This window comes from Halichoerus grypus, chromosome 6, assembly GCF_964656455.1.
Source record: "Halichoerus grypus chromosome 6, mHalGry1.hap1.1, whole genome shotgun sequence".
Lineage (NCBI taxonomy): Eukaryota > Metazoa > Chordata > Mammalia > Carnivora > Phocidae > Halichoerus > Halichoerus grypus.
In genome coordinates, this window is record NC_135717.1 from 29,245,106 (window position 1) to 29,272,875 (window position 27,770).

The 27,770-nt window shown below is 44.4% G+C and overlaps 2 protein-coding genes across 14 annotated transcripts in view; one reads left to right on the forward strand and one right to left on the reverse strand.

Moving 5' to 3' along the window:
- Positions 1-27,770, forward strand: part of LOC144382288 (uncharacterized) — an 83,029-nt gene that overhangs the window by 28,987 nt on the left and 26,272 nt on the right. The window contains exon 4 of one of the 4 annotated variants that reach the window (XM_078074788.1): positions 13,889-14,055. The exons of the other annotated variants lie outside the window; for them this stretch is intronic. Within the exon in view, the coding sequence (XP_077930914.1) occupies positions 13,889-13,997 (109 nt within the window). The 3' untranslated portion in view covers positions 13,998-14,055. Of the gene's footprint in view, positions 1-13,888; positions 14,056-27,770 lie in introns of those variants that run through there. 4 annotated transcript variants of the gene reach the window in all.
- Positions 1-27,770, reverse strand: part of MRTFB (myocardin related transcription factor B) — a 192,233-nt gene that overhangs the window by 12,689 nt on the left and 151,774 nt on the right. For 4 of the 10 annotated variants that reach the window (XM_036123896.2, XM_036123893.2, XM_078074785.1 and 1 more), the window contains 7 exons: positions 25,391-25,525; positions 22,697-23,022; positions 17,848-17,980; positions 16,092-17,078; positions 14,051-14,188; positions 11,112-11,270; positions 10,623-10,760 (listed from right to left, as the gene is read on the reverse strand). In XM_036123896.2, the coding sequence (XP_035979789.2) occupies positions 10,623-10,760; positions 11,112-11,270; positions 14,051-14,188; positions 16,092-17,078; positions 17,848-17,980; positions 22,697-23,022; positions 25,391-25,525 (2,016 nt within the window). The remainder of the gene's footprint in view (positions 1-10,622; positions 10,761-11,111; positions 11,271-14,050; positions 14,189-16,091; positions 17,079-17,847; positions 17,981-22,696; positions 23,023-25,390; positions 25,526-27,770) is intronic. The other 6 variants (XM_036123900.2, XM_036123897.2, XM_036123902.2 and 3 more) reach the window with 3 other exon arrangements.

Below are 27,770 nucleotides of genomic sequence, written 5' to 3' on the forward strand. Positions count from 1 at the left end.
ATGGGTAGGGAGACCAGGAGAAAGGCTTAGGGTAAGGTATGACAAGGTTAGTGTTGTTGGGCACCCACCATACGCCAGATGCCTTTACAGACAGGAACTCTATTCCCATCTCTGGGAATAGGGAGCAACAAGGCCGGCTCAGAGGACGGGTAAGCACCTTGTGTATCAGTACATAGTGAAGTCAGGAGGACCGCAGGCCTGTGTCCTTCAGAGTGCATTTGCTCAACATACTGGCAAAGCTGCTTGCGTGAGCTGGCGGTGCTGTGGATGAGAGTGAGATGAAGCAGGACAAGGCAGGTGTAGGTGCTGAGCTGTCTTGATGGCCAGCCAGGTGCAAGGTCAGTTTCATGCCACCCTGACAAATGGTGGCTTTAGAAAAGAGGGACCTGCAGAGGACTTCTGGGAAGATGGTGGAGTAGGAGGCTCCTATGCTCACCTGGTCCCACGGACACACCTAGATAACAGCCACATCAGTACAACTATGAAAATGACCTGAAGACTGGCACAACACACTTTCCACAGTTAATGATAGAGAGGGGGATACATGGAAAAGAGCAGGAGAGGCAGAGATGCAGTAGGGATAGTGAGACTAGCCACAAATGAGGGGGCTACCACAAGCGCAGAGAAGGGAGAGGACCCTCCATCAGGCACTCTGGCCGTGGGGGACCTGCACTGAGACGCTTTGGAACCCAATGGGGCTTAGCTCTGGGAGAGCTGGATGGTAATAGGAAACTGAGTCCCACTGAGTCCCACCCTTCAAACAAACAGCCCTGCTGAGATACAGCATCGAAGCAGCAGTTTGGAAAGCACCTGGGCTATAAGGGAAGACTTAGTCACTAATCATGTGTTGGAGAGGCAGTGACCTTCGCGAGACTTTGGCAAGAGTAAAAGAGCTGGGGGGCACCGGGGGGCACCATTCCTCCCCTGCCTGAGCCTAGACTCCCGACACTTGCAGGAACCAGTGCCAACACCCTCCACCTACCCTGCTGTGCGTTCTCCTGGGCACTCACACCATCCAACCTGCCCTACTTTAAGCAGCCTTGGTGGGGACCGGCTCCACTCCAAAGTGACTCCTGCCCCGGGCAGAGGGGAAGATTAATTCTACTGGAGCCCCGGCAGCAGGCTTGGAGCAGACATCTGATCTCGGAGACAAGGCAGGGACAGTGCCCTGCAGGTTGGTCCAACCATAGCCCTGGCAAACGGGCTGAAGGCAGGGATCTGGTCTCATCCAACTACAAGACCAAGGCAGCCCCAGTCTGGCCCCTTAACCAGCACCGAGACCAAACCCTGCCACAACAGGCAAAGTGGGTCACTGTAGCCAACTGGACTGAAGGCAGACACGGCTCAGCCAGAACAGTAGGGTGCATGCAACACACGTCAGAGACACCGCTGAAGCAGCTACTTCTGGTGAGCAGGACACATGGTACTACAGGGCACTACAGGACCTCTTCTTCATGAGGTCACTGCTTTCAAGAGCAGGAGATGTAGCTAACTTTCCTAGTACGTAGAAACAGACAGATTTAGACAAAATGAGACAGAGGAATGTATCCCCAAATATAAAAAAGAACCAGAGATGAAGAACTCAATAAATGAAATTAAAAATCTACAAGAGGGAATCAATCATAGATGAGAGGAAGCAGAAGGATAAGTCAGCTGGAAGACAGAGTAATGGAAAGCAACCACGCTGAACAACAATGAAGTAAGAAAAGGAAATGAGAACAGGTTAAGGGAACTCAGCAACACCATTAAGTGTAACAATAGTCACATTATCAGGATCCCAGAAGGAGAGGAGAGAGAAAAGGGAGCATAAAATTTATCTAAAGAAGTAATAGCTAAAAACTTCCTTAATCTGGGGAAGGAAACATACAGATCTAGGAGGCACAGTGAGCCCCAAAGAAGATGAACCCAAGAAGGTCCACACTAAGACACAATAATTAAAATGGCAAAAGGCAGTGATAGTTTTGAAAGCACCAAGAGAAAACTGCCATATGCAAAGGAAACTCCATATGGCTATCAGCTCATTTTTCAGCATTAACCTTGCAGGCCAGAAGGGAGTGGTATGATATATTCAGAGGGCTAAATGGAATAAACCTCCATGAATACTCTACCCAGCTAGGATATCATTCAGAATTGAAGGAGAGAAAAACAGTTTCCCAAACAAAATGTAAAGGACTTCATCACCACTAAATCAGATTTACAAGAAACATTAAAGGGAATTCTTTGGAAAGAAAGGGCCATCATTAGGAGGAAGAAAATTGGGAAAGGAAAAAATTTCACAGGTAAATATAAACATAATAAAAGTAGTAGATTAATCATATAAAACCCAGTATGAAGGTTAAAGCACAAAAGCAGTAAAATCAATTATACCTATAAAATCAGTCAAGGGATTCACAAAATAAAAGGATGTAAAGTATGACATCATATACATAAAATGTGCAGGGGGGAGGAGTAAAAATTTAGTGTTTTAAGAATGGGGGCAAACTTAAACGACCATCAACTTAATATATATTTGCTATATGCATAGGATGTTATCTATCAACCTATTGGTAATCACAAATCAAAAACCAGTAATAGATATGCAAAAAAGAGAAAGGAATCCAAGGATATCACTCAAGAAAGACATCAAACCACAAGGAAAGAGGGCAAGACAGGAAAGGAACAGAGAAAAAATACAAAACCAACCATAAAACAAGTAACAAAATGGCAATAAGTACATACCCATCAATAACTAGTTTGAATGTAAATGGACTAAATGTTCCAATCAAAAGACACAGGGTGACTGAATGGATAAAAAAAAGCAACATCCATCTATATGCTGCCTACCGGAGACTCACTTCAAACCTAAAGACACATGCAGAATGCAACTGAAGGGATGAAAAAACATTTATCATGCCAATGGAAGTGAACAGAAAGCTGCTATAGCAATACTTATTCTGTCAGACAACCCAGACTTTAAGACAAAGGACACTACATAATGATAAAGGGAACAATCGAATAAGAGGATATAGCAATTGTACATAGTTACGCACCCAACATGGGAGCACCTAAACACATAAAGCAACTATTAACAGACACAAAGGAAGAAATTGACAGTAGTACATAATAGTAGGGGACTTTAACACCCCACTTACATCAATGGATAGATCATCCAGACAAAAAACAAGGAAATAGTGGCTTTGAATGATACCCAGATGAACCTAAAGTATATTCAAACCATTTCATTCAAAAACAGCAGAATACACATTCTTTTCAAGTACAAGTGGAACATTCTCCAGAAGAGATCACATGTTAGACAAAACAAGTCTCGATAAATTAAAAGAGACTGAAATCCTATCATGCATCTTTTTCAACCACAACAGTATGAAACTAAAAATTAATCACAAGAAAAAATCTGGAAAGAATACCTATGTGTGGAGGCTAAATAACATGCTACTGAACAATAAATGGGTCAACCAACAAATCAACAGGGGAAGATTATAGCAATACAGGCCTACCTCAAGAGGCAGGAAGAGTCTCAACAGTCTTACACCTGAAAGAGATAGAAAAAGAACAAACAAAGCCCAAAGCCAGTAGAAAGAAGGAAATAATAAAGATTAGAGCAGAAATAAATGAAACAGAGACTAAAAATAACCACAATGGAATAGATCAGTGAAACCAGGAGCTGTTTCTATGAAAACACCAACAAAATTGATAAACCTTTAGCTAAACTCATCAAAAAAGGAGTCAAAAAAATAAAGTCAGAAATGGAGGAGAAGTAACACCACAGAAATACAAAAGATTGCAAGAGAATACTATGAAAAATGACATGCTAACAAATTGGACAACCTAGAAGAAATGGATGAATTCCTAGAAACGTATCACTTTCCCAAAGTGAATGAGGAAGAAATAGAAAATTTGAACAGACTGATTACTAGCAAAGAAATCACATCAAGTAATAAAAAAACTCCCAACAAACAAAAGTCCAGGACCAGATGGCTTCACAGGTGAATTCTACCAAACATTTAAAGATGAGTTAATACGTATTCTTTTCAAACTAATCCAAAATAGAAGAGGAAGGAAAGCTTCTAAATTTATTCTACAAGTCCAGCATTACCCTGATACCAAAACCAAATAAAGACACTACAAGAGAAAGAAGACTATAGGCCAGTGTCTCTGATGAACATAGATGCAAGAATCCTCAACAAAATATTAGCAAATCTAATTCAACAATAATGAAAAAGATCATTCACCAGGAACAAGTGGTTTTTATTCCTGGGATGAAAGGGTGATTCAATACTTGCAAATCAATCAATGTGATACATCACATCAATAAGAGAAAGGATAAGAACCATATGATCATCTCAATTGATGCAGAAAAATTTGATAAGGTACAACAGCCATTTATGATAAAAACTCAACAAAGGTTTAGAGGGAACATAGGTCAACATCATAAAGGCCATATATGAAAAACACCATATTCAATGGTGAGAAACAGCTTTTCCTCTAAGATCAGGAACAAGTCAAGGATGTCCACTCTCACCACTTTTATTCAACATAGCACTGTAAGTCCTAGACACAGTAATCAGACAACAAAAAGAAAGAAAAGGTATCCAAACTGGAAAAGAAGAAGTAAAACTTCTATTTGCAGATGACATGATACTATATATAAACAACAGTAAGGACTCCACCAAAAAACTACTAGAACTGATAATGAATTCAGTCAAGTCACAGGATACAAAGTTAACATATAGAAATCTGTTGCATTTCTATACATTAATAATGAAGTAGCAAGAAGAGACATTAAGAAAATAATCCCATTTACAACTGTGCCAAAAAGAGTTAAATACCTAGGGATAAACTTAACCAAGGAGGTGAAAGACCTACAGTCTGAAAACTATGAAACACTGGTGAAAGAAATTGAAGATGACATAAACAAGTAGAAAGATATTCCATGTTTATGGACTGGAAGAACCAGTATTGTGAAAATGTTCACACTACACAAAGCGATCTACAGATTTAATGCAATCTCTATCAAAATGCCAAATTTCCATAGAACCAGAGCAAACAATCCTAAAATTTGCATGGAACCACCAAAGAACCCGAAGAGCCAAAGCAATCTTGAGAAGAAGAATGAAGTTGGAGGCATCACAATCCTAGTTTTCAAGATAAAAATCTGTCGTAATCATAACAGTATTACACTGGCAGAAATAGAAACACACAGATCAATGAAACAAAATAGAGTCCAGAAATAAACCCATTCTTCTATGGCCAATTAATCTATGACAAAGGAAGCAAGAATATACAATGGAGTAAACACAGTCACTTAAATAGTGTTGGGGAAACTGTAGGCCTTTTTTACACCATGCACAAAAATAAACTCAAAATGATTAAGGATCTAAATGTGAGACCTGAAACCACGAAAGTCCTAGAAGAAAACATAGGCAATAATTTCTTGAATATCAGTCATAGAAACATTTTTGAATATATGTCTCCTCTGGCAAGGGAAACAAAAGCAAAATTAAACTCTTGGGGCTACACCCAAGATAAAAAGCTTCTGCAGAGCAAAGGAAACCGTCAACAAAGCAAAGAGGCAACCTACTGAATGGGAGAAGATATTTGCAAATGATATATCTGATATATGTACATATTTGCAGAATATATAAAGAAGTTACACAACTCAATACCAAAAAAACCCCAATTTCTCCAAAGAAGACACATAGATGGCCAATAGACACATGAAAAGATGTTCAACATCACTTGTCGTCTGGGAAATGCAAATCAAAACCACAAGGAGCTATCACCTCACACCTGTCAGAATAGCTAAAATCAAAAACACAAGAAATAACAAGTGTTGATGAGGATGTGGAGAAAAACAAACCCTGGTGCACTGTGGGTGAGAATGCAAACTGTGCAGCCACTGCAGAAATCAGTATGGGGGTTCCTCAAAAAATTAAAAATAGAATTACCTTATGATCCAGAAATCTCAGTACTGGGTATTTATGCAAAGAAAACAAAAACACTAATTTGAAAAGAGATATGCACCCCTATGTTTACTGCAGCGTTATTTACAATAGCCAAATGATGGAAGCAACCCAAGTGTCCATCCATAGATGAATGGATAAAGAAGCTGTGGTATATATATACACAATGGAATACTACTCAGCCTTAAAAACGAATAAGCTCTTGCCATTTGCAACAACATGGATGGACATACAGGGTATAATGCTAAGTGAAGTAAGTCAGTCAGAGAAAGACAAATACCAAACGATTTCACTCATATGTGGAATTTAAGAAACAAAACGAACAAAAAAGAGACGATCAAAATACCAGACTCTTAAATACAGAGAACTGGTGGTTGCCAGAGGGGAGGTCGGTCGGGGGATGGGTGAAATAAAGGGGATGAGCACTGAGAAATGTATAGAATTATTGAATCACTATATTGTACACCTGAAACTAATCTAACACTGTTAATTATACTTGAATAAAAAGAAGAATAGAGAGACCTGTATAAAATACATGCCCTGGCCATCATCACATCTATCCTTAACGTGACCCATTCCCCAAGGAGAAGTTAAAAGAAAAACCTCGAGTCTGAGTAAGTAGGAAGTGCAGGTTACAGCTGCCAGCTGCCAGAACTGTCTGGGAGTCTTCACAGTGCCTGGTATTTGGGTTTAAAGTAGCATTTACAGGAGAAGCATGGGAAATGGCAGAGTGGGAGGATCCTGAGCTCATTTCCCATGGACACATCAAGTATGTAACTAAATATAGTGAGACTCACTCTGAAAATGACCTGAAGACTAACAGAACATCTCTCTCCCACAGCTAAAGATATAAAGAAGGCCACACAGAGAAGGGAAGGAGGGGCAGGGATGTGGTCAGGAACCACCCCTGGCACGGTGATCCATATCACCCACGAGCGTGGAAGTCCTCCACGAGGAGCGAGGGGATCAAGCCCCACAGTGGGCACCCCCCACCCTGGGGATCTGCAATGGGCAGATGAGCCCCCAAAACCTCTGGCTTTGAAAATCAGTGGGGCCGGAGCCAGAAGGCTCTAGGGAGCTGAGATTCTGCTCTTAAAGGGCCAGTGCATTTTACCACTTGGTCTGAGACCCAGCACAGAAGCGGCAGTTTGGAAAGTGTCTGGGTTATATGTGTAGGAGACTTACTTTTTAGGGCATGTGCTGGGAGAGCAGGGATCTGCGGGAAATCTTTGTATGAGTGTAAATACTGGTGGGAACCAGCTCTGACACTGTCCGTCTATCCTTATCTTGCTAACGCTGCTTGCCCTGCCCACCAGCACACCCACAGACGTCTTGGCCCAGAACAGAAGTGGAGTGCACACAGTCCACACAGAGGACACCCCTGGAGGGCCTGGTTCTGGTGAGCAGGGGGCACTGCATTCCTGGGCCTCACAGGACACCCTCTATACAAGGCCACTACTTTTAAGACCAGGAGATGTAGGTGGCCTACCTAATACACAGAAAGAAACCCAGAGTCAGGCAAAATGAGGAGACAGAGGAATATGTTCCAAATGAAAGAACAACACAAAATCTCAGAAAAAGGACTACATGAAACAGGGATAAGCAATCTTCCTGATAAAGAATTCAAAGTCACGGTCATAAAGATGCTCACTGGACCTGAGAGAAGAGTGGGTGAACTCAGAACTTAAACAAATAAACAGAAAATATAAAAAAGAACCAAAGCTGAAGAATAAAATAAATGAACTGAAAAATATACAAGAGAGAATCAACAGCAGATTAAAGGATGCAGGAGAACAGATGAGTGATCTGAAAGACAGGGTAGTGGAAATCATCCAAACAGAACCGCCAAAAGAAAAAAAAGAAGAGAAAAAAATGAGGCTAGGTTAAGAGACCTCTGGGACAACAAGTGTACTGACATTCGCATTATAAGTGTCCCTGAAGGAGAAGAGAGAGAGAAAGACCCAGAAAACTTATGTGAAGAAATAATAGCTGAAAACTTCCCTAACCTGCAGAGGGAAACAGACAGCCAGGCCCAGGAAGCACAGATAGCTTCAAACAAGATGAACCCAAGGATGCCCACATAATAATCAAAATGTCACAAAATAGAGACTCTAAAAAGCAGCAAGAGAAAGGCAACGAGTTATGTACAAGGAAAGCTGAGGCTTAGTTTTCAGCAGGAACTTTGCCAGAAGGGAGAGGCATACTATATTCAAAGTGGTGAAAGGAAAAAATCTACAACCAAGAATACTCTACTCAGCAAGGCTATTATTTGGAATTGAGGGAAATATAAAGAGTTGCTCAGGCCAATAGAAGTCAAAGGAGTGCATCACCACTAAAGTGGCCTTACAAGAAATGTTAAAGGAATTTCTTTAAGCAGAAAAGGCCAAAACTAGAAGAAAATTATGAAAGGAAAAAGTTTCACTGGTAAATGTATAGTTAAGGTAAATCAATCACTTACAAAACTAGTATGAAGACTGAAGGACAAAAGTAGTAAAATTAGTTGTATCTATAAGAATTAGTTAAGGAATTCACAAAATAAAAAAGATGTAAAATATGACATCATATACATAAAAAGGGGAGTAAAAATGTAGTACTTCTAAAATGTGTTTGACTTAAGCAACTATCAACTTAAAATAGCGTACTATAGACATAGGATATTATGTATGAACCTCATGGTAACCACAAAGCAAAAACCTATAATATACAAAAAATAAAGAGAAAGGAATCCAAATATAACATCAAGGAAAGTCATCTAATCACAAAGAAAGAAAGCAAAAGGAGAACTATGAAAAGAAATACAAAAACAACCAGAAACAATTTTTAAAAATGGCAGTAATTACCTATCACTTTAAATATAAACAGACTCACTGCTCCAATCAAAAGACATAGGGTTCCCAAATGGATGAAAAAAGTTAAGACTTATCTAATATGCTGTCTATAAGAGATTCACTTCAGACCTAAAGACACATACAGACTTAAAGTGAAGGGATGGAAAAATATATTCCATATAAATGGAAGCAAAAAAAAAAAAAAAAACCAAAATGCTGATGTAGGAATATTTATGACAGACACAGGGTTACTCAGTGATGGACATTAGGAGGCCCTTGATGGAATGAGCACTGGGTGTTATATGCAACTGATGAATCACTAAATTCTACTGAAACTAATAATACGCTATATGTTAACTAAACTGAGTTTAACTGAAATACGCTGCATGTTAACTAAAATGAATGTTAACTGAATTTAAAAATAAAACAAAACAAAACAAAGAAACCAGACTTTAAAGCAAAGGCTGTAGCAAGAGGCAGAGAAGGGCACTGCATGATAAAGGGATCAATCCAGAAAGAGGCTATAACAACTACAGATATCTGTGCATCTAACACAGGAGCCTCTATCTACCTGTCTGTCTATCCATATAAAGCAATAATTAACAGACTAACGAGAGACACTGACAGTAATACAGTAATAGTAGGGGGCTTTAACCCCCCACTCACATCAACTAACAGATCATCCAGGCAGAAAATCAATAAGGAAACAGTGGCTCTGAATGACACATCAGACCAGACAGACTTCATAGATATATATGGAACAGTCCATCCCCAAACAGAATACACATTTTTCCAGGGAAGACATCCAGATGGCCAACAGACCTAGAAAAGATGCTCAACATCCCTCATCCTCAGGGAACTACAAATCAAAACCACTAGAGACCACTTTGCACCAGTCAGCACGGCCTGTATCAGACAGACAGACAAGAGATAACCAGTGTCGGTGAGGATGTGGAGAAAGGGAGCCCTGGGGCACTGCTGGTGGGAGTGCCAGCTGGTGCAGCCACTGTGGACCACAGCATGGAGGGTCCTCAGAAAATTAAAAATAGAGCTACCACGTGATCCAGCAATTCCACTTCTGGGTACTTATTTGAAGAAAGCAAAAACATTAATTCAAAAAGATATATGCACCCTTATGTTTATTGCAGCATTACTTACACTAGCCAAGATGTGGTAGCAGCCCAAGTGTCCGCTGATGATGTAGGGATAAAGATGTGCTACACACACTCACACACAGGAAAATTACTCAGCCATAAAAAGGAATATTTTTCCCATTTGTGACAGTAGGGATGAACTACGAGGGAATTATGCTAAGTGAAGTAAGTCAGAGAAAGACAAATACCAAATGATTTCACTTACATGTGGAATCTAAAAAACAACAAATGAACAAACAGAACAGAAACCGACTCAAAAATACAAAGACCCTGGTGGTTGCCGGAGGGGAGGAGGGATGGGGGGAAGGGTGAAATAAGTGAGGGGGATGAAGAGGTACAAACATCCGGGTACAAAATAAATCACGGACGCAACGCACAGCATGGGGGATACAGTCAGTGATCTTGGAGTAACTGCGGGGACAGATGGGAACTACACTTATGCTGGTGAGCATTCCATAATGTCTGTAAATGTCCAGTCACTGTGTCGTATGCCTGAAACGAATATAATATTGTACGTCGACCCTACTTCAATTAAAAAAAATAGCATTTAAAATGCCAAGGAGGCTCCTGGCTCTGAAATTTGTGTTTCTTTCGCGGCAAGTACATCTTCGACAAGGGATTCCGTGTGAAGATGACACCCCAGATGTAAGCCCGTGGACATGGCCACTGGCCTCACTTACCTCTGGAAGGGAGGACTGGGCGCTGCGCGTCTGCTTGATGGCCTCCTCGTAGCGGGGAGGGTCTTTCGTCTTGGGGACCGGGCTCCCAAACAGGGAGTGCTGGACGACACACTGCTGGGGTGGCGGGGGCGAGCCGGGCTGAGGCAAACAGAGGGAGACACACGTCAGCTCCGGGCAGCGAGCTTCCTCGAGCCCCGGCCAGGCAGGGCTCTGCCCTCACCACGGGGCAGCCCCATCACGGCATTCCTCACCTCGCGAGCCTCAGGACCTAGGAGCCGTGCGGCTGACGGGGCCACCTCGTGTAGAAGGGCCACCTTTACTGTGGTAAGAGCGAAGCTGCCCCCTAACAACTGTCACCACAGTATTTTGGCTGTTTTGTCCCATGCGTACTGATACTCAGTGCCTCCAAGGCGGAAGCGCTGGGTTTTGGAATGCTCTCGTACCCCAGGAAGCACCCCTGTTGCTGGTGCTCCGTGCTCACAGCATTACCTTACTGGAAGTGGTAGGTCCGTTCTGCAGGGAGGCACGTGGGGCACTTCTGGACTGCAGAACGCTGGTGGGCGTCTTACTGACAAAGGGCTGCTGGACTGCTGGAGCGGGTGCTCTCGGGTAGGGGAGAACGGTGTTCGATGCCGAGGTTGTGAAGACCTGTAATGAACCAGTGTTTTCCACTCAGTGTGTTCTTTTGCTCTTCCTACCAAAGAAAACCATGTCTTCGGACACGGGGTGGCAAACGTTTGCTGGCAAGAGCCCTCAAGTACTCAGTTGAGGGCTTGCAGGCCCCGGCTCTCCAAGGTAGCTGATCCCCTGTGCTGCGGCAGCCCAGAGGTGGCCTCGACAACCCGGAAATAAATGGGTGGCACTGGGTTCCAGTCAAACTTTACCCACAGAGACAGGCCCGGAGGCCACAGTTTGCTGACCCTGATCTTCCGGCGTCAATCATCCCTTACTCAGTGGCCAGTCTTCGATGGCAGCGGGGACCGCACCTTCCGGGAAATCAGCATTTGCTCAGAGTAATTTTTCTCTTAAGCGATAGCTGAATTTCTCCTGTTCCTCACCAGGGTGATCTCATCTACTCTCATGGCTTTAATGTTCACGATTAAGCTAATAACCCCCCAACCAACCCCTCTTTTCCAGCCTTGCTCCCAAGTGCCACAGCCACATTTATAACCCTTATAAACATAACTTTGGGACATCTCAAATTTAATATATTCCAAACTAAACTTTCCCCTTTCCTCCCACCACCTCCAGCCTCTGAGGAAAAATAATTCTTGGTTCTACCTTGATTTATTTTTAAGACTTTGGTAAATGGAGCCGTCAGTCTCCTCTGCTTTCTCCCCTCAGCGCTCACACAGCTTCGGAATGCCTCCTGAATCAGGCCTCTGTTCTCTGCTGTCCTAATCCAGGCCCTTGCTATTGATCCCTGGAAAACTGGCACAGCCTCCCTGCTGAGCCTCCCTCCCGTCAGCCCTCCACAACAGTTCCGGCCTTCACACCCACACCTGATGGAGCCCCCACACTCCTGGCTCCTCTGTCCTTCGTAGTAAAACCCTCCTGTCTGGCTGGCACACGAACCTTCTACCACCTGGCCCCTTTTTAGCCGACCACAACGGCCACACGTGCTGGGGCCACACTCAATTTTCCAGTTTCTTGAACATTTCTCCAGATCCTTGCGAGGTCCCATTTAAAATCTGCCCCCTTCTGAGAAGCTAACTAACTTCTGCTCTGTCGGTGAGCGGTGAGGATTCTCTCCTGTGGAACAGCCGAGTGTGTGTTTGGCCCCCATTAGGAGCCAAAGGTTTTATGGACTTTTGCAAATGTATGGCCACAGTGTGCTTTTGCAACTGTATTTCACAGAGCTGATTTACTCGTAAAAAGATCTAATATACTTTATACCACATATTTTGAAAGAGAAAAACTTACCCCTATATTTCTGTTATAAATATACATATGAATTTCTCAAGCGGGAAAGTATATTTATGTGTGTGTCTATATATCCCTCCAAATGGTACCACTGCTCTGGGTGAGAAGTTCTAGAAGTAAGTGTACTCCCCTTTGAAAAAGTTGAATTTCCTTCTATTTGGTACAAGAATTTCTTCCTTTAAAATGGAATTAATGACCCCTAATTCTAGTTTTTTCAGACTAAGTGAATAAGCCCTTATTTATCTTGTCTATATCCTGTTTTTCTCTCTCCTCCCTAAAACAAACTGTCTTGACATATGAACATTCACTAAGCTTATCACTATACTAAAATGTTATTCTGAGCCCAAAGTAAGTAATACGCAGCTATAACTCCTTGCTCACTGTGTTTCCCAGAGCAGATTCCAGAAGAGAGCACAAGTTGATGTGACTACCAATGACCCCAGGCATTGTTTTTGTCTGTTGCTCAAGTGGTCTTAGCCTAGACAGTACACACCATGTTGGGCCATGTCTACAGGTACACCTCATTATCCAAGTTCTTTTATGCTGAAGATTAAAATTCTGGGACTAATAATTCTCAAGGTTTAAAATAGTAAGACCTGGGGCAACTGGGTGGTTCAGTTGATTAAGTGTCCGACTCTAGATTTCGGCTTAGCTCATGATCTCAGGGTTGTGAGATCGAGCCCCGTGTCGGGCTCCGCGCTGGACATGGAGCCTGCTTAAGATTCTCTTTCTCCCTCTTCCTCTGCCCCTGCACCCTCTAAAAAATAAATTAAAAAAATAAAATAAAAGAGTGAGACCTATTTTTGAGGCCTTTAAAAGTTTTCTCACAAGGAGAGATGTGCACATAGCTCCACCTACTGGATAAGAGGGAATTTTGGTAACTTTTGGGGCTTTCACATCAGAACTTTTTGGTAGGAACACATGCAGAAGTTATTGAGCCCTAGACCAACACCGTCATTTTAAAGACGAGGAAAATAACACTCAGAGAAAGTAAGTGAATATTGCATAAGGCCAACCATGTAGGAAGTGGGGAACCAGAATAACCAGGCCTGGGTCTTCTGGCTCTTAATCTGCAAGATGGCAAACTCTTAAATATATAAAGATCTTATTCAAGGCAAACCTTTCAGAAAGTATCTTTTTCATCTTCAAATATTTCTTCCCAGGGAACAGCACTGCCAACCCCCCCCAATAATTAATTTGAAATTTAAGTCCCAGAAAATCCTACACATGAGGATTAAAAACATACTTTTGAAACTTGACTTGGAAAAGGGGTTTAGCTGTTAAGATGAGCTATCTTTCAGTAATACAGAACTCTCTTCCCCAAATAACTGGGTAATCTGCAGCCAGAGGCCACGCGACCTGAGGCCCACCCGATGGGAGGCACATCACACAGAAGAACAAATAGGTGCTTCCCACGAGGAGACTGCTTTGCGGATATTGCAGGATTGCTGAGCAGACGACAGCACACATCAGCGACAGCCTGCCACCCGACAGCCTTCACCCACCTTTCTAACTTGCTGAGGCTGACTGAGCACATGTGGCGTGAAAGTGTCTTGCTTCTGAGGTACAGTCTGGGCTAAGCCTGAGGACAGGGTGGCAGTTGCTGTCTGAGGCTGAGTCTGGATTCCTGCTTGTGCTGGAGTCTAGGAAGCAAATAAAAAATCAATTTAAATGTCAAAATCAATCTCAGAATCAAGAGTTTAGATGTGGGGACGCCTGGGTGGCGCAGTCGGTTAAACGTCTGCCTTCAGCTCAGGTCATGATCCCAGGGTCCTGGGATCGAGCCCCGCATCGGGCTCCCTGCTCGGTGGAGAGCCTGCTTCCCCCTCTCCCACTCCCCCTGCTTGTTTCTGCTCTTGCTAACTCTCTCTCTGTCAAATAAATAAATAAAATCTTTAAAAAAAAAAAAAAAAAAAACCATCTTCTTTAAAAAAAGAAAAAAAAAAAAAAGAGTTTAGATGTGGGGGCACCTGGCTGGCTCAGTTGGAAGAGCGTGCGACTAGATCTCAGGGTCATGAGTTTGAGCCCCACGTTGTGTGTAGAGATTACTAAATATATATATATAAATTAAAAAAAGAGCTTAGATGTGGAATAACGGGTCATGTGGGGATCATATCTGAAATGAAATAAATTATTTACAGATATATACTTCATTTCATCAACACATAGATTTGAGCCTTAATTCTAAACCAGAGAGTGAAACACCAGACCAGTTGTTTTCATGCTCTGATTGTTTCTTAAGTGGCTAAGATTTTCATTTGAAAATTTTGAGAAAAGGGAAAACTGAAATAAAAGCCTATAGGAGCTCTACACATACTAGGTCAGGTGTTGTAATGATTGAAATAATTGGAAATCTCTGAGGCCCGACTGCCCAAACTCCTGCTTCTAAGCTGCAGGATGCGCTCCCTCCCTCTGGGGGCAGTCAGCCACGCGCTGGGGCACACAGAAGTCCAGAATAAAACACAGTTCTTGTTCTGAGAACATCAACTCTCCTGGAAGAATTGGTTGGAAAAAAAGTGTTCAGAAGAGCTATATTACAGAGTGAGTAGACCTTCAATTTCATAGACACTGTAAAGGTTAAACAGGGGAATTAGAATTTTTGCACATGCCAAGGGTCTCGGGTCATGCTTCCTAACCCCAGGGGTATGGGACCACTCCTTTCTGCCATTAAGAGCGTCTGGGGCGTCAAAGTTGACGAGCACTGCCCCAAATGGTTTCTGTTTACTTGTGGCCCACACATTTTGTTGAAAACTATCAAAAGGCCTTACGTAAAAACAGCTTAAGGTCAATACACGGGTTACATTGGCATAAAAGGAGGTTTTTTGCCTACCAGTGTTTATCACCTCTCTCAACAACATCCTCACTCCTAGGTTTGTGGTCCCATTTGCCTTAGATGCCCAACATGCCTTTGGCATCTTCGCCTCACTCGTGTCTTTCAAGAATTACATTTAGGAGGCAGAATATAGGAGTGGGCATCAAAGTGAAAGCTCTGTAGTCAGAATTACCCAGCATCTTACCAAACCTCAGTTTCCCTATCTCAAAATGGATGTTATCACTTAGATCTTCTGGAGGAAGCGGGGACTAATGGGAATAAGCCCTCAAAGTACATGGGGCGCCCAGCTGGCTCAGCTGGAGGGGCGTGCGACTCCTGGTCTCGGGGTCGTGAGTTCGAGTCCCACATTGGGTGCAGGGATTACTTAAATAAGTAAAAAAATAAAGTCCCTGATGCTGTGCCTTGCACACAGAAAGTGCCCCGTGACACTAGCTATTCTCATGATACTGTAACTAGTATTTAAAAACGCCTGCATGTGCGATATGGTTCCCCATAAAGATAAAAGGAATGGGAAGTAGAAAAGCACCGCTTGTGTGTTTCTGCCATAGGCAAACAGTGCTAGCTATTAACATTTTGCAACTGGAATCTACGCGCCCCCCCCCGCCATGTCCCAGCACCCCGAAGCCCGGCGCGGAGCATCTGTGAGAAAGCTGAGGCAAGCTTGTACTCTCGGCAGGCTGTAAGGCAAAGGAGTTAGAAGACACACTTCACACCTGGAGTTTGAGGCTGCCTACGGGGAGCTGCACTGAGGTGACACTGGAGCCCGGGATGGACAGCGGCAGCAGCAGCTGGGCCGTCTGCGTGGTCAGTAAAGCCTGAGGCCGAGCGACAAGGGCAGGCGGTGGCTGTCCCTGCGAACTCACGTAAAACTGCGGCACCACGCTCTGCGGCTCCGCCTGCGCCCCGGGGACCTCCTGCTTGATCACCACCGCCTTTTTGGCTGTCAGGGGCTGGCCGGCCGGCGGGCCCGGCTGCCTGGGGGCGGAGCAGTCGCTGGGCGAGGTCTCGTCCTTGACGGAGCCGCCGCCGAGCTTCTGGTCTAACTTGGCCGCCGGGCTGGCCGCGGTGCCGACCTGCGTTTCCATGGGCGGAGGCTGCCGCTGCCCTCGCTTCTCCACCTCGAGCTGCATTTTCAGAACTTCCACGAGCTTCTGCTCTTGTTCCAGTTTCCTCTTGAGCTCCTCGATCTGCTTCTCCTTCTCCTGCAGCTTGCGGTCCTTCTCAGCCGCGTCCAGTTCCAGACTCGACAGCGTGCTGCTGGTGGGGCTCGGGCTGTCGTCGGGGCCCGTGACTCGCAGAGGGGACGAGCACAGGAACTGCGCCGGAGACATCATGGTCATAATCTCGGTGAGAGTGTCCTCGGTCCCGAGACTGGACTGTTCGGAGGGGGACGGCGAGATGGGCAGAGGGGAGCCGACGGTCTCGGCGTGGGCAACGGTGCTGGTGCCGGCCGGCGGCACTTCTGCCTTGAAGGAGGAGCCCGAGCTCGTCACGGGGTTGTGCAGTGTCGTGACGGGCAGGGCCACGGTGACGTCGGGGCTACTGGTGACTATGGCGGACGCGGGCACCGCCAGGACGCCCCCCGCCGCGACGCCGCTGCTGTTCATTTCCTGGTAGGGTTTCAGGCGCTCGATGAGGTCCGGTTTGGTGCCTGACACCGGAAGACCCCTTAGCTTCAGTTCTGTCTTCAGTTCCGACACCTGCAAGTACAGACAAGTCACACCTCTTCATCCGGCACTGCGACTTGCGACAAATCTCCGGGACACTTGGACGGGAAAGGGGCCTGCGTCTGCCAGCTCCCCATGACCACACACTGGCAAGCGAGAGGGTTTCTCTTCCTAACCCACAGACACGCACAGCTACAGACCCCAAGCACTGCAAAGGCCAGTGATACAGCAGCGATTTATGTCCAAGCACTGAAAACCAGAAATCGTGATGATAACCGTCACACTCACTGAGTAATGACCATGTGCCAGACACTGCTGGACGTGCTTTATTCTTTCAACTCATCCGCACAGGAGGTGTGGGTATTATTATTACAATTCCTAGTTCACAGAGGACACGGGGGCAGAGAGAGGTTGACTCACTGTGGTCCGAGCTACCACAGATAACCGAAGGCTGAGCTGCGGTGGAAACCCACGCAGGCTGGCCTGGGAGATCAGATTCTTGACAGTTACATTTTTCCTGCTTCTCCCAAACTTGGCAGTGAGCAGGGAAGAAAAAAAACCTGCCTCTGCAGTCAGGACTGGTTTGGTGTCTGCACATGGTATATGCTCAACGAATGAGAATCATTACTAGTCATTTTAAAAGAAACTTAATGGACATAAACAGAAAGTGCCTCTACAGAGGTTATCTTATGTTGGTAAAGTCTATTGAAGAAACCTTATCTACACACACTAGATAAATCTGGCAAATCATTTACCTTTCTGTGGTACCTATGGGCGAAAAAACTCTACTTGTAATTCTCACCTTTAAGTCATCCAAGCTAGAAGGCAGAGGTCCCGGCTTTCTCACAGGAGCAGATGTATTCTGTCTTGGAGGGTTAGGTGTGGTATTGTTCAGAGCTGAATTCCCACTGTTGTTATTTTTGTCGTTGAGTGGCCTTCAAAAGAACAAGAAAATGAGAGAGTTTATGATAAAATAACTTCTGAATTTGACATTGTTTTTGCTAACAATGTGACTGTTAACTCGTGAAGAGAAAAATGCCATGGTCATGGGTTGGAAGACTCAGTATTTTGAAGATATCAATCAACTTAGATCGCAGTGAAAATCCCTGCAAGTTTTGTTTGTTTGCTTGCTTGCTTGGTAGAAATTTAGAAGGTGATTCTCAGCTTTATATGGAAATACAAAGGACCAAGAAAGGCCATGGCATCCTTGAAGAAAAGCAAAGCTGGAAGAGTCGTACTACCAGATATCAAAATTCATTACAAAGACAGTTATTAAGACGGTGTGGTGCTGGGGGCAGAACAACAAATGGCGGAGAACGGAGAATCTAGAAACAGACCCTCACATACACAGCCTCTTGAGTTATCACAAAGATAGCACTGTAGTGCAGTAGGAAAAGGGTGGTCCTTACGATAAATGGCACTGGGCCGCACTGGGTATTCATACAGAACAGGATAGGACCCTTGACTGACCCCTACCTCACACCATCTCAAAAACCTAAATGTGAATTATGAAAACAGTAAAGCTTTTAGAAAGCTTAGGATAGTATCTTCATGTCCTTTGGGTAGGCAAAGATTTCTTAAGCAGGACACAAAATGCACAAAGAGGGACACCTTTTAAGAGTAAAAAGTCAGGCCACAGGAGAAGATATTTGTAATACGTATTTCTGACAAGGCCTCATATCTAGGATATACAAAAAAGTCTTAAAATCAGTAAGAAAAAGACAAAACCCAGTGGGAAAATGGGAAGATCTTGAACAAGCATATCACAAGAAAGTATATCCGGATGGTCAATAAATGTGTGAACAAGGGCTTAGCCTCAATATATACGAGGAAAATGAAGAAAAGGCACAACAAAATAGCACTGCCTACCCAGCAGAGTACTGTATAATGACTAAGACTGTGGATACCAAGTACCTGGAACATCCCAAGCTCTCAATCACGGCTGGTGGAAGTGTGAATTGGCACGACCACTTTGGAGAACTGTTGTATGCTATCTACTAAAGAAAAACCTACGCCTATCTTTTGACCCAATGGCACTCCTAGAAGGACACCTGACAAAGACAGACATACATGAACCAAGAGACACCAGGGGAGAATGTTTATTATGGCATTATTCATACTAGCCCCAACTGGAAACAACCTAACTGTCCACCGAGAGGATGATGGGTGGGATCAATGATAGAACACTAGACAGAATAAAAATTAACTGCTGCTTTCTGCACCAGTGAAGATGAGGCTCACAAACACAACGTTGAGCAAAAGCAGCCAAACACGTATGTGTACTCTAGGACTGCATTTACGTAATGTTCAGAAACAGGCAAGACTAATCTATGGCATTCAAGTCAGGTAGCCACCAAGAGGGGACGCAAGGGGGCCTCTTGGGCATACTGATGATGTTCTATTTCTTGATTTAGGTGTTTACTTGGCATCAATTTTCAGTTATGATTTATGGGCTTCTCTATAACCTATACTTCATTTAAAAAGGTTATTAAAGAAACGCTGGTGAAGCTGTTGTACTTCTGTACTCATTTTCCTACACTCCTTTCCATATCAAAACCAGGTCCCCATCTAGCTTCTTCCCCCTATGCTACTCTTGGCAACGGTGGCATTTCTCTTCTGGGTGGTTGATATCTATTCGAGAAAGGTCCACATGATGGTTGACACTGTAGAGCCAATTTCATTACAGCTCCAGGCCTTACTGTTATACAAGCCTTGGTGCTGAAGCAGAGAGACTCTGGATTCCATATTCTGAAAGAGGGAGAGGTCCCCAGTTAGATGAGCTTTGTCAAGTGAGTTTTAGGAAGATTGTGTTTGAAGCCATTTCTGGCCCTGTCAACAGCTAACTCTTGACATCCTTTTTGGAGTCTCTTAAAATCTGCCTAAATTTTGTGGCAGTTAAATATTTTAAGTATTTGAGATGAGGTTTCTTGAAATTTGGATGGAATGACAAATGTTTTATGTATCATTTTTTTTCCTTTCTAAAAATTCAGTTTTAAAATCTTCTATTAGAATTATGAAAACATTTAATGTAAATCAGAATTTCTCAACCTTATTTTCATTACTTTCCCTGCAAGGAGGTTTTTTAGGTTTCGTTTTTCCTGATCAACCTCCCAGTGAAATTTTAATACCACAGATGTACTGTACAATTACCTGTGTACTGTATGTCTGTGCTTTCTTAAATAAAAAGTGCAAGATTCTTCCCGACCAGCTTTTGCTCTCTTGTGAACAATATTATCTCCTTGAGAAGGCACGATGTAAATTAATTATTCTATTGGTACTGTCTTTTTGGCTGAGGTTCTATAATACCCTACTTGTTACTATGATTAACAGTTCAGTGTTTACTTTGACCTTTGAAATAACAAGAAGTTGACTGGGTTTCTCCCCAAATCGACAGAGAAAGGAAAGGTGGTGTTGGGGGGGGGGCCCTGCTGAATGAGATGACAGTGTAGACGAGGAACCCAAAGTTCAGACACACGAAGGGAACTTCCAGGACCCTCCACCAGGGTGCGGCTATGCTGGGACCACAGCCCCGTCTCCCAAGGCTGCGGCTTTTCCCGAGGTACCAGAAGACTGTGTCATCAGGTAAAATCCTGCTGGATGGCTGCTATAAGACTTCCACATTGTTCCCTGTGCTGGAATTGTGGTGAAAAGAAACACTGTAACAGAAAACAACCGTTTCTACTTTCAAGACGTGGAAATTACACAGAAGTGATGTTCGGTCTTTGTGTGGTGAACGACTACAGAACAATAAGTGATCTTTCCTCCTTGTTCTTTTTGTGGGATGCTCTCCTTGGGTGGTGGGCTTGTTGCTGCAGTGGTGGGAATGTTTGGGGTGGGGGGGCTGCAGCCTTCGTGGAAAGACGAGGAACTGTGAGAGACCAGATCCTCAACACCCTCCGATGTACTCTTCCCATCTACAGACCGGCCGCACACAATTTCTTTCATTACAGAAAAGACTATTTCATAGATGGCGCAGCAAAACAATCCCTTTATGGGATTTTCAGGTTAACAGGTTTCCTTGCCTGGGAGTAGGGTCAGTCATTTCAGCTCTTCCTGGAGTTACTGAGGAGGAGGGTGCGTCGCGTGCTCAGCACGCCGCTTGGTGCATCGTAAGGCACACGGAGATGGGGGCCAGGGTTCGAGCTCGCTTCCCTGGTGCCCGCTGCCAGAGGAGGGGGCAGGGGAGGACGCCTCCCTCAGGCCTGGACAAAGCTGTGAAGCAGCGGCCGTTTGCCTCTGATACTCTTCCAATTCTCTTTGGTCTTCCCTGGTTCCCTTCCAACGTCAACATCTCACTCAGGCCTGCCTGCTCTTAAAATACTAACAGGCTACACAAATTCTTTCTTCCTCTCTGCGCCCTGATGTTTTAGACTGAAGTACTTTACAGTAAGGTCTGGATGACTAATAGGTCTAATCTCCTTCGAGATATCAGGATCTTAAAAGAAAAAAGTGAACTGATAATCGTTAGCATATGAGGAGATGGTTCTTAACAGAGGAGCTTTTTAGTGGGTCTTACTCCTTTTCTAAATAGGACTCCCTATGGAGGAATGCTTAGCATACGTGTAGACAACAAGAGTCAAGTTCCTACAGATCATAAACTGAGTGGCTTGATCTCCGAAAAAATTTTTTCTTCTAATGAAATTTTGCATCTTTTTTTTTTTAAGTTTCTTTCTGTGAGTTGAGTGTAAATATCCCTTTCTCCTGAAAGCTGAGGGAAATGAAAGATAGGTTTTTTGCATTTTTATCTATGCTTCCCAGAAAATGCATACTGAGGATGGCTATCTAGAAATTTCTTTTAGCACATAATTAGAATTTGCAATGGATGCCTTGCTACGGATTCAGTCTCGGAAGCTCGTGGAACTCACTTCCTTCTGTCCCTCCCAATTGGGCTCAGACTCTGGAAACGTGTTCCTTCTCCACAGTTGTTGGTCACCAAGACCTTTAGTTGTCTTTGAAACATCTCTCATCTGTTCCTTCCTTCCCGTTATCAACACCCTTTCATCTTCTCACATCTACTTTGTTGTGAAATTCCTGTTCTTCCTATTTCCAGACTCCCCTTCACGACCAGCATCAAACTGTTCTTTCTCGCGCTTTGATTCCACCATGACAGCCTTCTGAATCACCTGCCACATCAAGATTCAAGGCTGCCTGGCTGCAAGTTCCTCCAGACAGTGGCTCAACTCAGTTTTGTCTTCTACTTTTTTATTCGGGCTATTTTTCTCATCATCCAATAACTAGGCACCGCCCACTCCTTCCTCTGTTCTTGCACCAAGATCATCCCCCTTGGCCTGAAAGGGCCCTTCCCTAGTTTCAGGCTCCTTCCCATATAAATATCCCGCCTTTTTCATAAAGCTTTCCTCGACCACTCCGGCTTCTACACTCATCTGTCTCTCTCTTTTTTTTAACTGTTCATAACAGGTCTTACACTTTGTATGCCTTTACCATAGCATCTAATGCTACTTGGGTGAGTAACAGGCCAATCTTTCCTGGGTGAGTTATTGTGAAAAGTCACCTCTAACTTGAAAGGTTCGGAACGGATTTCAGAGGACAGAAACTGGGCTGGCATGCAGGCTGCTCTCACGGGGACCAGGGCGAGCCACTGGCTGCTAAGCTCTGGTGACACGAGGCGCCAGTCAGTCCCAACGGCCAACCTTTGGAAACGAGCGGTGCCCGTGCAAGGGGCGGGGTACAAGGCACTGTCGGCGGCGCGCGCGGCCCCGGCCCCGTACTTGAGTGGCGCCGGCAGGATGGTCTGGTAGTTGTAGTGCTGCTGCTGCTGGCTCAGGATCTGCAGCTGCAGGAAGAGCTGCTGCTGCTGAAGCAGCCGGGCGTAGTTGGAGTCCATCTGCGGCTCGTTCTTCTCCCCTTTCTGATCGGGGGGGATGTACTGGTGGTACTTCAGCTTCTTTACCCGGGGCTTGGGGTCTTTGCACTTCTTGCTGCGGTGTTTGTCGTTGGGATTCTTGGGATGGCTTTGCTGTTTTCGAGAAAAAGAGAAGAACGTTTTTAGACATGCTGTCACAGGCGGCCTGTTCCACTGTGTGCGCGAAGGACCGGAGAGAAAGACCTGAGGTGCGCCTCAGCAGCCGGGGTGGCCGCCTGGGAAAGCGAGAGACTAAATACGTACCCAGAGCGAGGAAAACGTGTGTACACTTCCCCTGACCAAGAAATCTGGCCCCTAAGAACTTACCTTCTCCTGCTGCCTTGTTCCCTTAGAGTAAGGGAAGGATATGCAGCTCGGCATTATCTATTCACGTTCAACAGTTACTCTGGGTGCCTCCTGTAGACACACTTTGAAGGGCTTACACATAGTATCTCCTAGTGAAAAGAGGCTGCGTGCTCAAGATACAAATGGGAGAAGATGAAGGATACTTCACTATAACTGTGTACTATTTTATAGTCATTAAAAACATATTCTTTAGAGGATATGTACAAACAGAAAAATGCTTCTTATGGAATAGAGCAGACTATAAAGTTATGTATTTCTTTTTTAAAAAAAAATTTTTTTTAAGGGGGGAGGGGAGTGGCAGAGGGAGAGAGTGAGAGAATCTTAAGCAGGCTCCATGCAGGGCTCAATCTCATGACCCTGGGATCATGACCTGAGCCAAAGTCAAGAGTCGGACACTTAACCGACTGAGCTACCCAGGCGCCCCTCAAGTTATGTATTTCTAAGGAAAATACACATAAAATACTGCAGTCTCACAGTATTAATCAATTCACCATCATCTGCTTATTGTGCTATCAATAACAGATTTTATTCCTGGTCTTTTCAAAGTGATTACAACAATGGATGGGGTCTTGGTTCCAGAGGTTGCACTCTGTTATGTAATGATAAAACCATGGACTTGGCCGATCAGGAAGGTGCCTACGGGAAAAGGGAGGGGGACAGGCACATACTAACCAGGGTTACCTTTCATTGGCACATTCTCTCACGAAGTGAGCGTGGGGAACAGCTTTCCTCACAGAAAAACCCCACGAGCTGCGGTCGGTTTCCTAGTGCGCATCTGTCTTTTCCTCTCCTAGCACAGTCCTAGGATCCCCAACCCAGCCTCTGAATCTCACATTCTTCACCAATGCCTCTTGCCCTAGAATCAAAGCCCTCCTTAAAGAGACGCTAGTGAAGAGGAGAAATCCAGAGGACAGGAGAGCTGAGAACTCAGCATCCTCAGGCACAGATGGGTCAGCGTCCAAACTGTCTCTGCCATTTGTGGTACACGCTTGGGGGTGTGGGCAGAGCAGGAGAGCTGATGTTATTAGCTCAGCTGCCACGTGCCACACTCTGGAATTTCTGGCTCCAATACTAAGTGATGGAAGATGGTGAGATACACTGATTTGTGCCCCCAGGCCACAGACACTGGGCTGCACGGACACAGAGAGGCTGGAGTAGAAAGAGAGTCTTCTCTGCAGGAGGGGCGAGGACCACGACAGCACCAGAGGGGGGAAGGAAGTGAGGAATCTGGGGAGGCAGAAAGAAGGCCTGCCCGCCCTTGGGGAGCCTGGATCCTTCCCAGCCTCGTTCCTTCTTCCGGCCTCACTTCTGGAAGGTGCTGGGAGGGTTGGCTAGCTCTCCAGAGTCCTTTTTCAGTTCCAAAAGTTTGACATCAGTGTTCTGCTACATTTGGCAAAGCTGTATCTGAAACGATGACACTATTCCTCTATCACCCTCCGCCCCTTTATCTAGCAGTTCTAAATACACTTAAAAAAAAAAAAACCTTTAAAAGTATACTATACGTTACGGATTTTGATCTTCCTTGGGGCTTGTTCTAACTGGATTATTTGCACCCAGTAAAATGTAGGGAACGGTGCCACCAATCTGCAGCTTATCTGGAGAACAAACCAAGCTTCGACAGGCCAGATCTGCTAAATCAAAAAACGGAGCCGCTTGTCTAAAGCCTTTAACCTGTTGTAATATATCTGGAACAGTGCTGAGCCTGACCTTGTGTATAAAGTCCAAAATTATGTTACCATTAAAGACATCTGTTCGTGAGGCTCCTGACTCCCCAGCGTTGTGCTACAGTGGCCCCATCTCACTCCACTCCCAGTGTTTCTTTCATCTTGGCAGCTTGGATGGTGGCAGAATTGGGAACTGCTGATAAAATGTATCCTAAAGCCTTTCTGCAGGGCTCCGGGAGTTTCATGGAGACCAAAGTTTGTGCGGTTCTTCTGTGACTAGAGAACAATAGGGCATTTGTTGAAGGTGGTAGTTTCCAAGACTGGGGCGTGATCTAGCAAGTCTGCCTGTGGTTTGGTTTCAAGGCTTCAGACTGAAAGCCAGGCTGGGCAATGTAGACTTGTGCCTTTGTGTCGGTAAAGACCTCAAACCAGCGTGTGTGCAGGGAACCCACCTTTACCAGCGCTGGCCCAGGCTTTGCTGAGGACACAGTGTTCGTGGGGACGACAGGAGCTGTGGACCTGGTGGGGGGCTGATCCGTAGTAGGAGTTTTCAAGAATTCAGGAACTGCTGGGGACACTGAAGTAAACTGGTGGAAAAGGCAGAAAGGGAACAAGTAGGTGAACTCAATGACATAAAATTAGAAAAACCAGAATTAGAAGGGAATGACCTCATTTTTTTTTTTTAAGTCTACTAGAAAAGAAACAAAAGAAAAATATACTATGATGTCTGAGACCCAGATGGTGGAATAACATGCTTTACCTCCATGGAGCCAATTAGTTAGTCTTTGCCCTAACAGCAATGAAAAGCTAAAGCTAAATAAGGCTCGATTGACTCCACCCTAGTAGTGTTTTCTCATAAATATGGTCAGAACCGCCCTGTTTTGGCACAAGAAAAGTCCCAAGGCTCTTGTAAAAATGATCAAAACAATATATGACACTCGTAAGGTTCTCTTGCTGTATAGATCACAGTAATAATCCTGGTGAATTCAAATGTGATCATTAGTCTTTGTTACAGGGTCTGATCAATACTCTCCTGCACACCCTGGATCCAGGGCCTGGCAGCATGTGGGTAAGAAAGTTCCATTCCTTGGAGGCCCACTCCACGTACGGGTCCTTAACTGTGCTTTATAGCTTATGTCCCCGTGTCCAAGCCTGACTGGTACTCTCCTTAGCCATTTCCACCCCCCCATTTCCTGCAAGAGGAGGGCACCTGCTGAATGTATTCTGGTAATATCGACTTGTTTCACTGATGGCGACCCTCACACCTAAAGCAAGAAGCTAGTTTGTTACCAAGGCCAAATAAGCAACCCCGAAACCTCAATTTGGAGTCACGTATTAACAAAGGAAGCGACCAACGGAAGGCCTTGATAGCTTTTATCAACAACCTAACAACCCATTTCCACTAACAATCTACTTTAAGTAGATTTTAAGTATTCACTTACCGGAAAGAGATCTTCCTATTATAACGGATCAGTTCAATGTTGCGCAGTGATTCCCACATGGACTTAACTATTAGCATACTTGTTTTAAGGAAACTTTATCCCTTCTTCCTCTATCCCTTCCACTCCCCCACATAACTCTCGAATTCATTACAAGAATCAAAGTCCGTTCTTTTGCTGATGTATTTGGGTTTAAGAATAGCACACTGTATTTTTCCTCCTTAAAATAAATGACCTGAGAACTCAGACGCTATTTAGCAGCAAGAAATATGAAGCTTGGCAGATACTAGTTACTCAATAAATATTTGTGTAATGGGTGAATGGAAATTCCTTGTGGCTTTACTCATGCGGGGTGAGACTCTCAAGGCCAGCTGGGACTGTGAGTATGTGTGTGGGTGTGCAGTGAACTGTGCTCACCCGTGTGGGCTCTCTCCCCGAGCTCGCTTTTCCTTTTTGCCACTGATTTCAGCTTTTAAGTAATTATAAACTAACAGTCAGTGTTGACAATAAAAAGACTTGACTTTTTAAAGATGGCTACACAGTAGCCCCCTCAGCCATGGTTTATCGTACTTTCAGGGACCCATGAGCATCTGCGGTCCTGAAGCAGATGACCCTCCTCTGACATACGGTCACAAGGTCAACAGCAGCCTAAGGCTACGTCCCATGCCTACGTCGTTCACCTCACTTCATCTCATCACGTAGGCACTGTATCCTCTCTGTCATCACAAGACAAAGTAGGGCGAGTATAGTATGGTAAAGGTATTTTGAGAGTGAAAGACCACATTCACATAACTTTTATTACACTATATTGTTAGAACTGCCCTATTTTGTTATTATAGTTGTTAATCTCTTACTGTGCCTAATTTATAAAGAGAACTTTACAGTGGTCGGTACATACAGGAAAAAACAGTATACGCAGTGCTGGGTACTATCTGTGGTTTCAGGCATCCCCTGGGGGTCTGGAAATGCATGCCCTGTGGCTAAGGGGAGACTACTGTACTCAATTTCATTCAAACAGACACATGAAAGAAAGGGCCTTATCCAAGAGTCTTGACACCTGTGTTCCAGGCTGACTTCTGCCCCCAAAAGGCCCAGAGCCAGCCGCCTCCTCAGTGAACCTCTGACATGAAGTGGAAGGTCAAGGCCAGCTAATCACTGCTTTAAAGGATGTGGTTTTATTTGTTTCTCTTTCACTTTGCACATTTTCTGGAAGTGAGGATATTTATCTCCGGGTCAATTTTCACACAGGGAAAAACATTCCTTGGCTGTTAAATAACTGGCATATGAAGAAGAACCACATATTTGAATATATATATTTATATCTATGAGAAATAAATATATATATAGATATTTCCTTGCAGATAAATTCTACTAACCTGGCAAGCTATTTTAC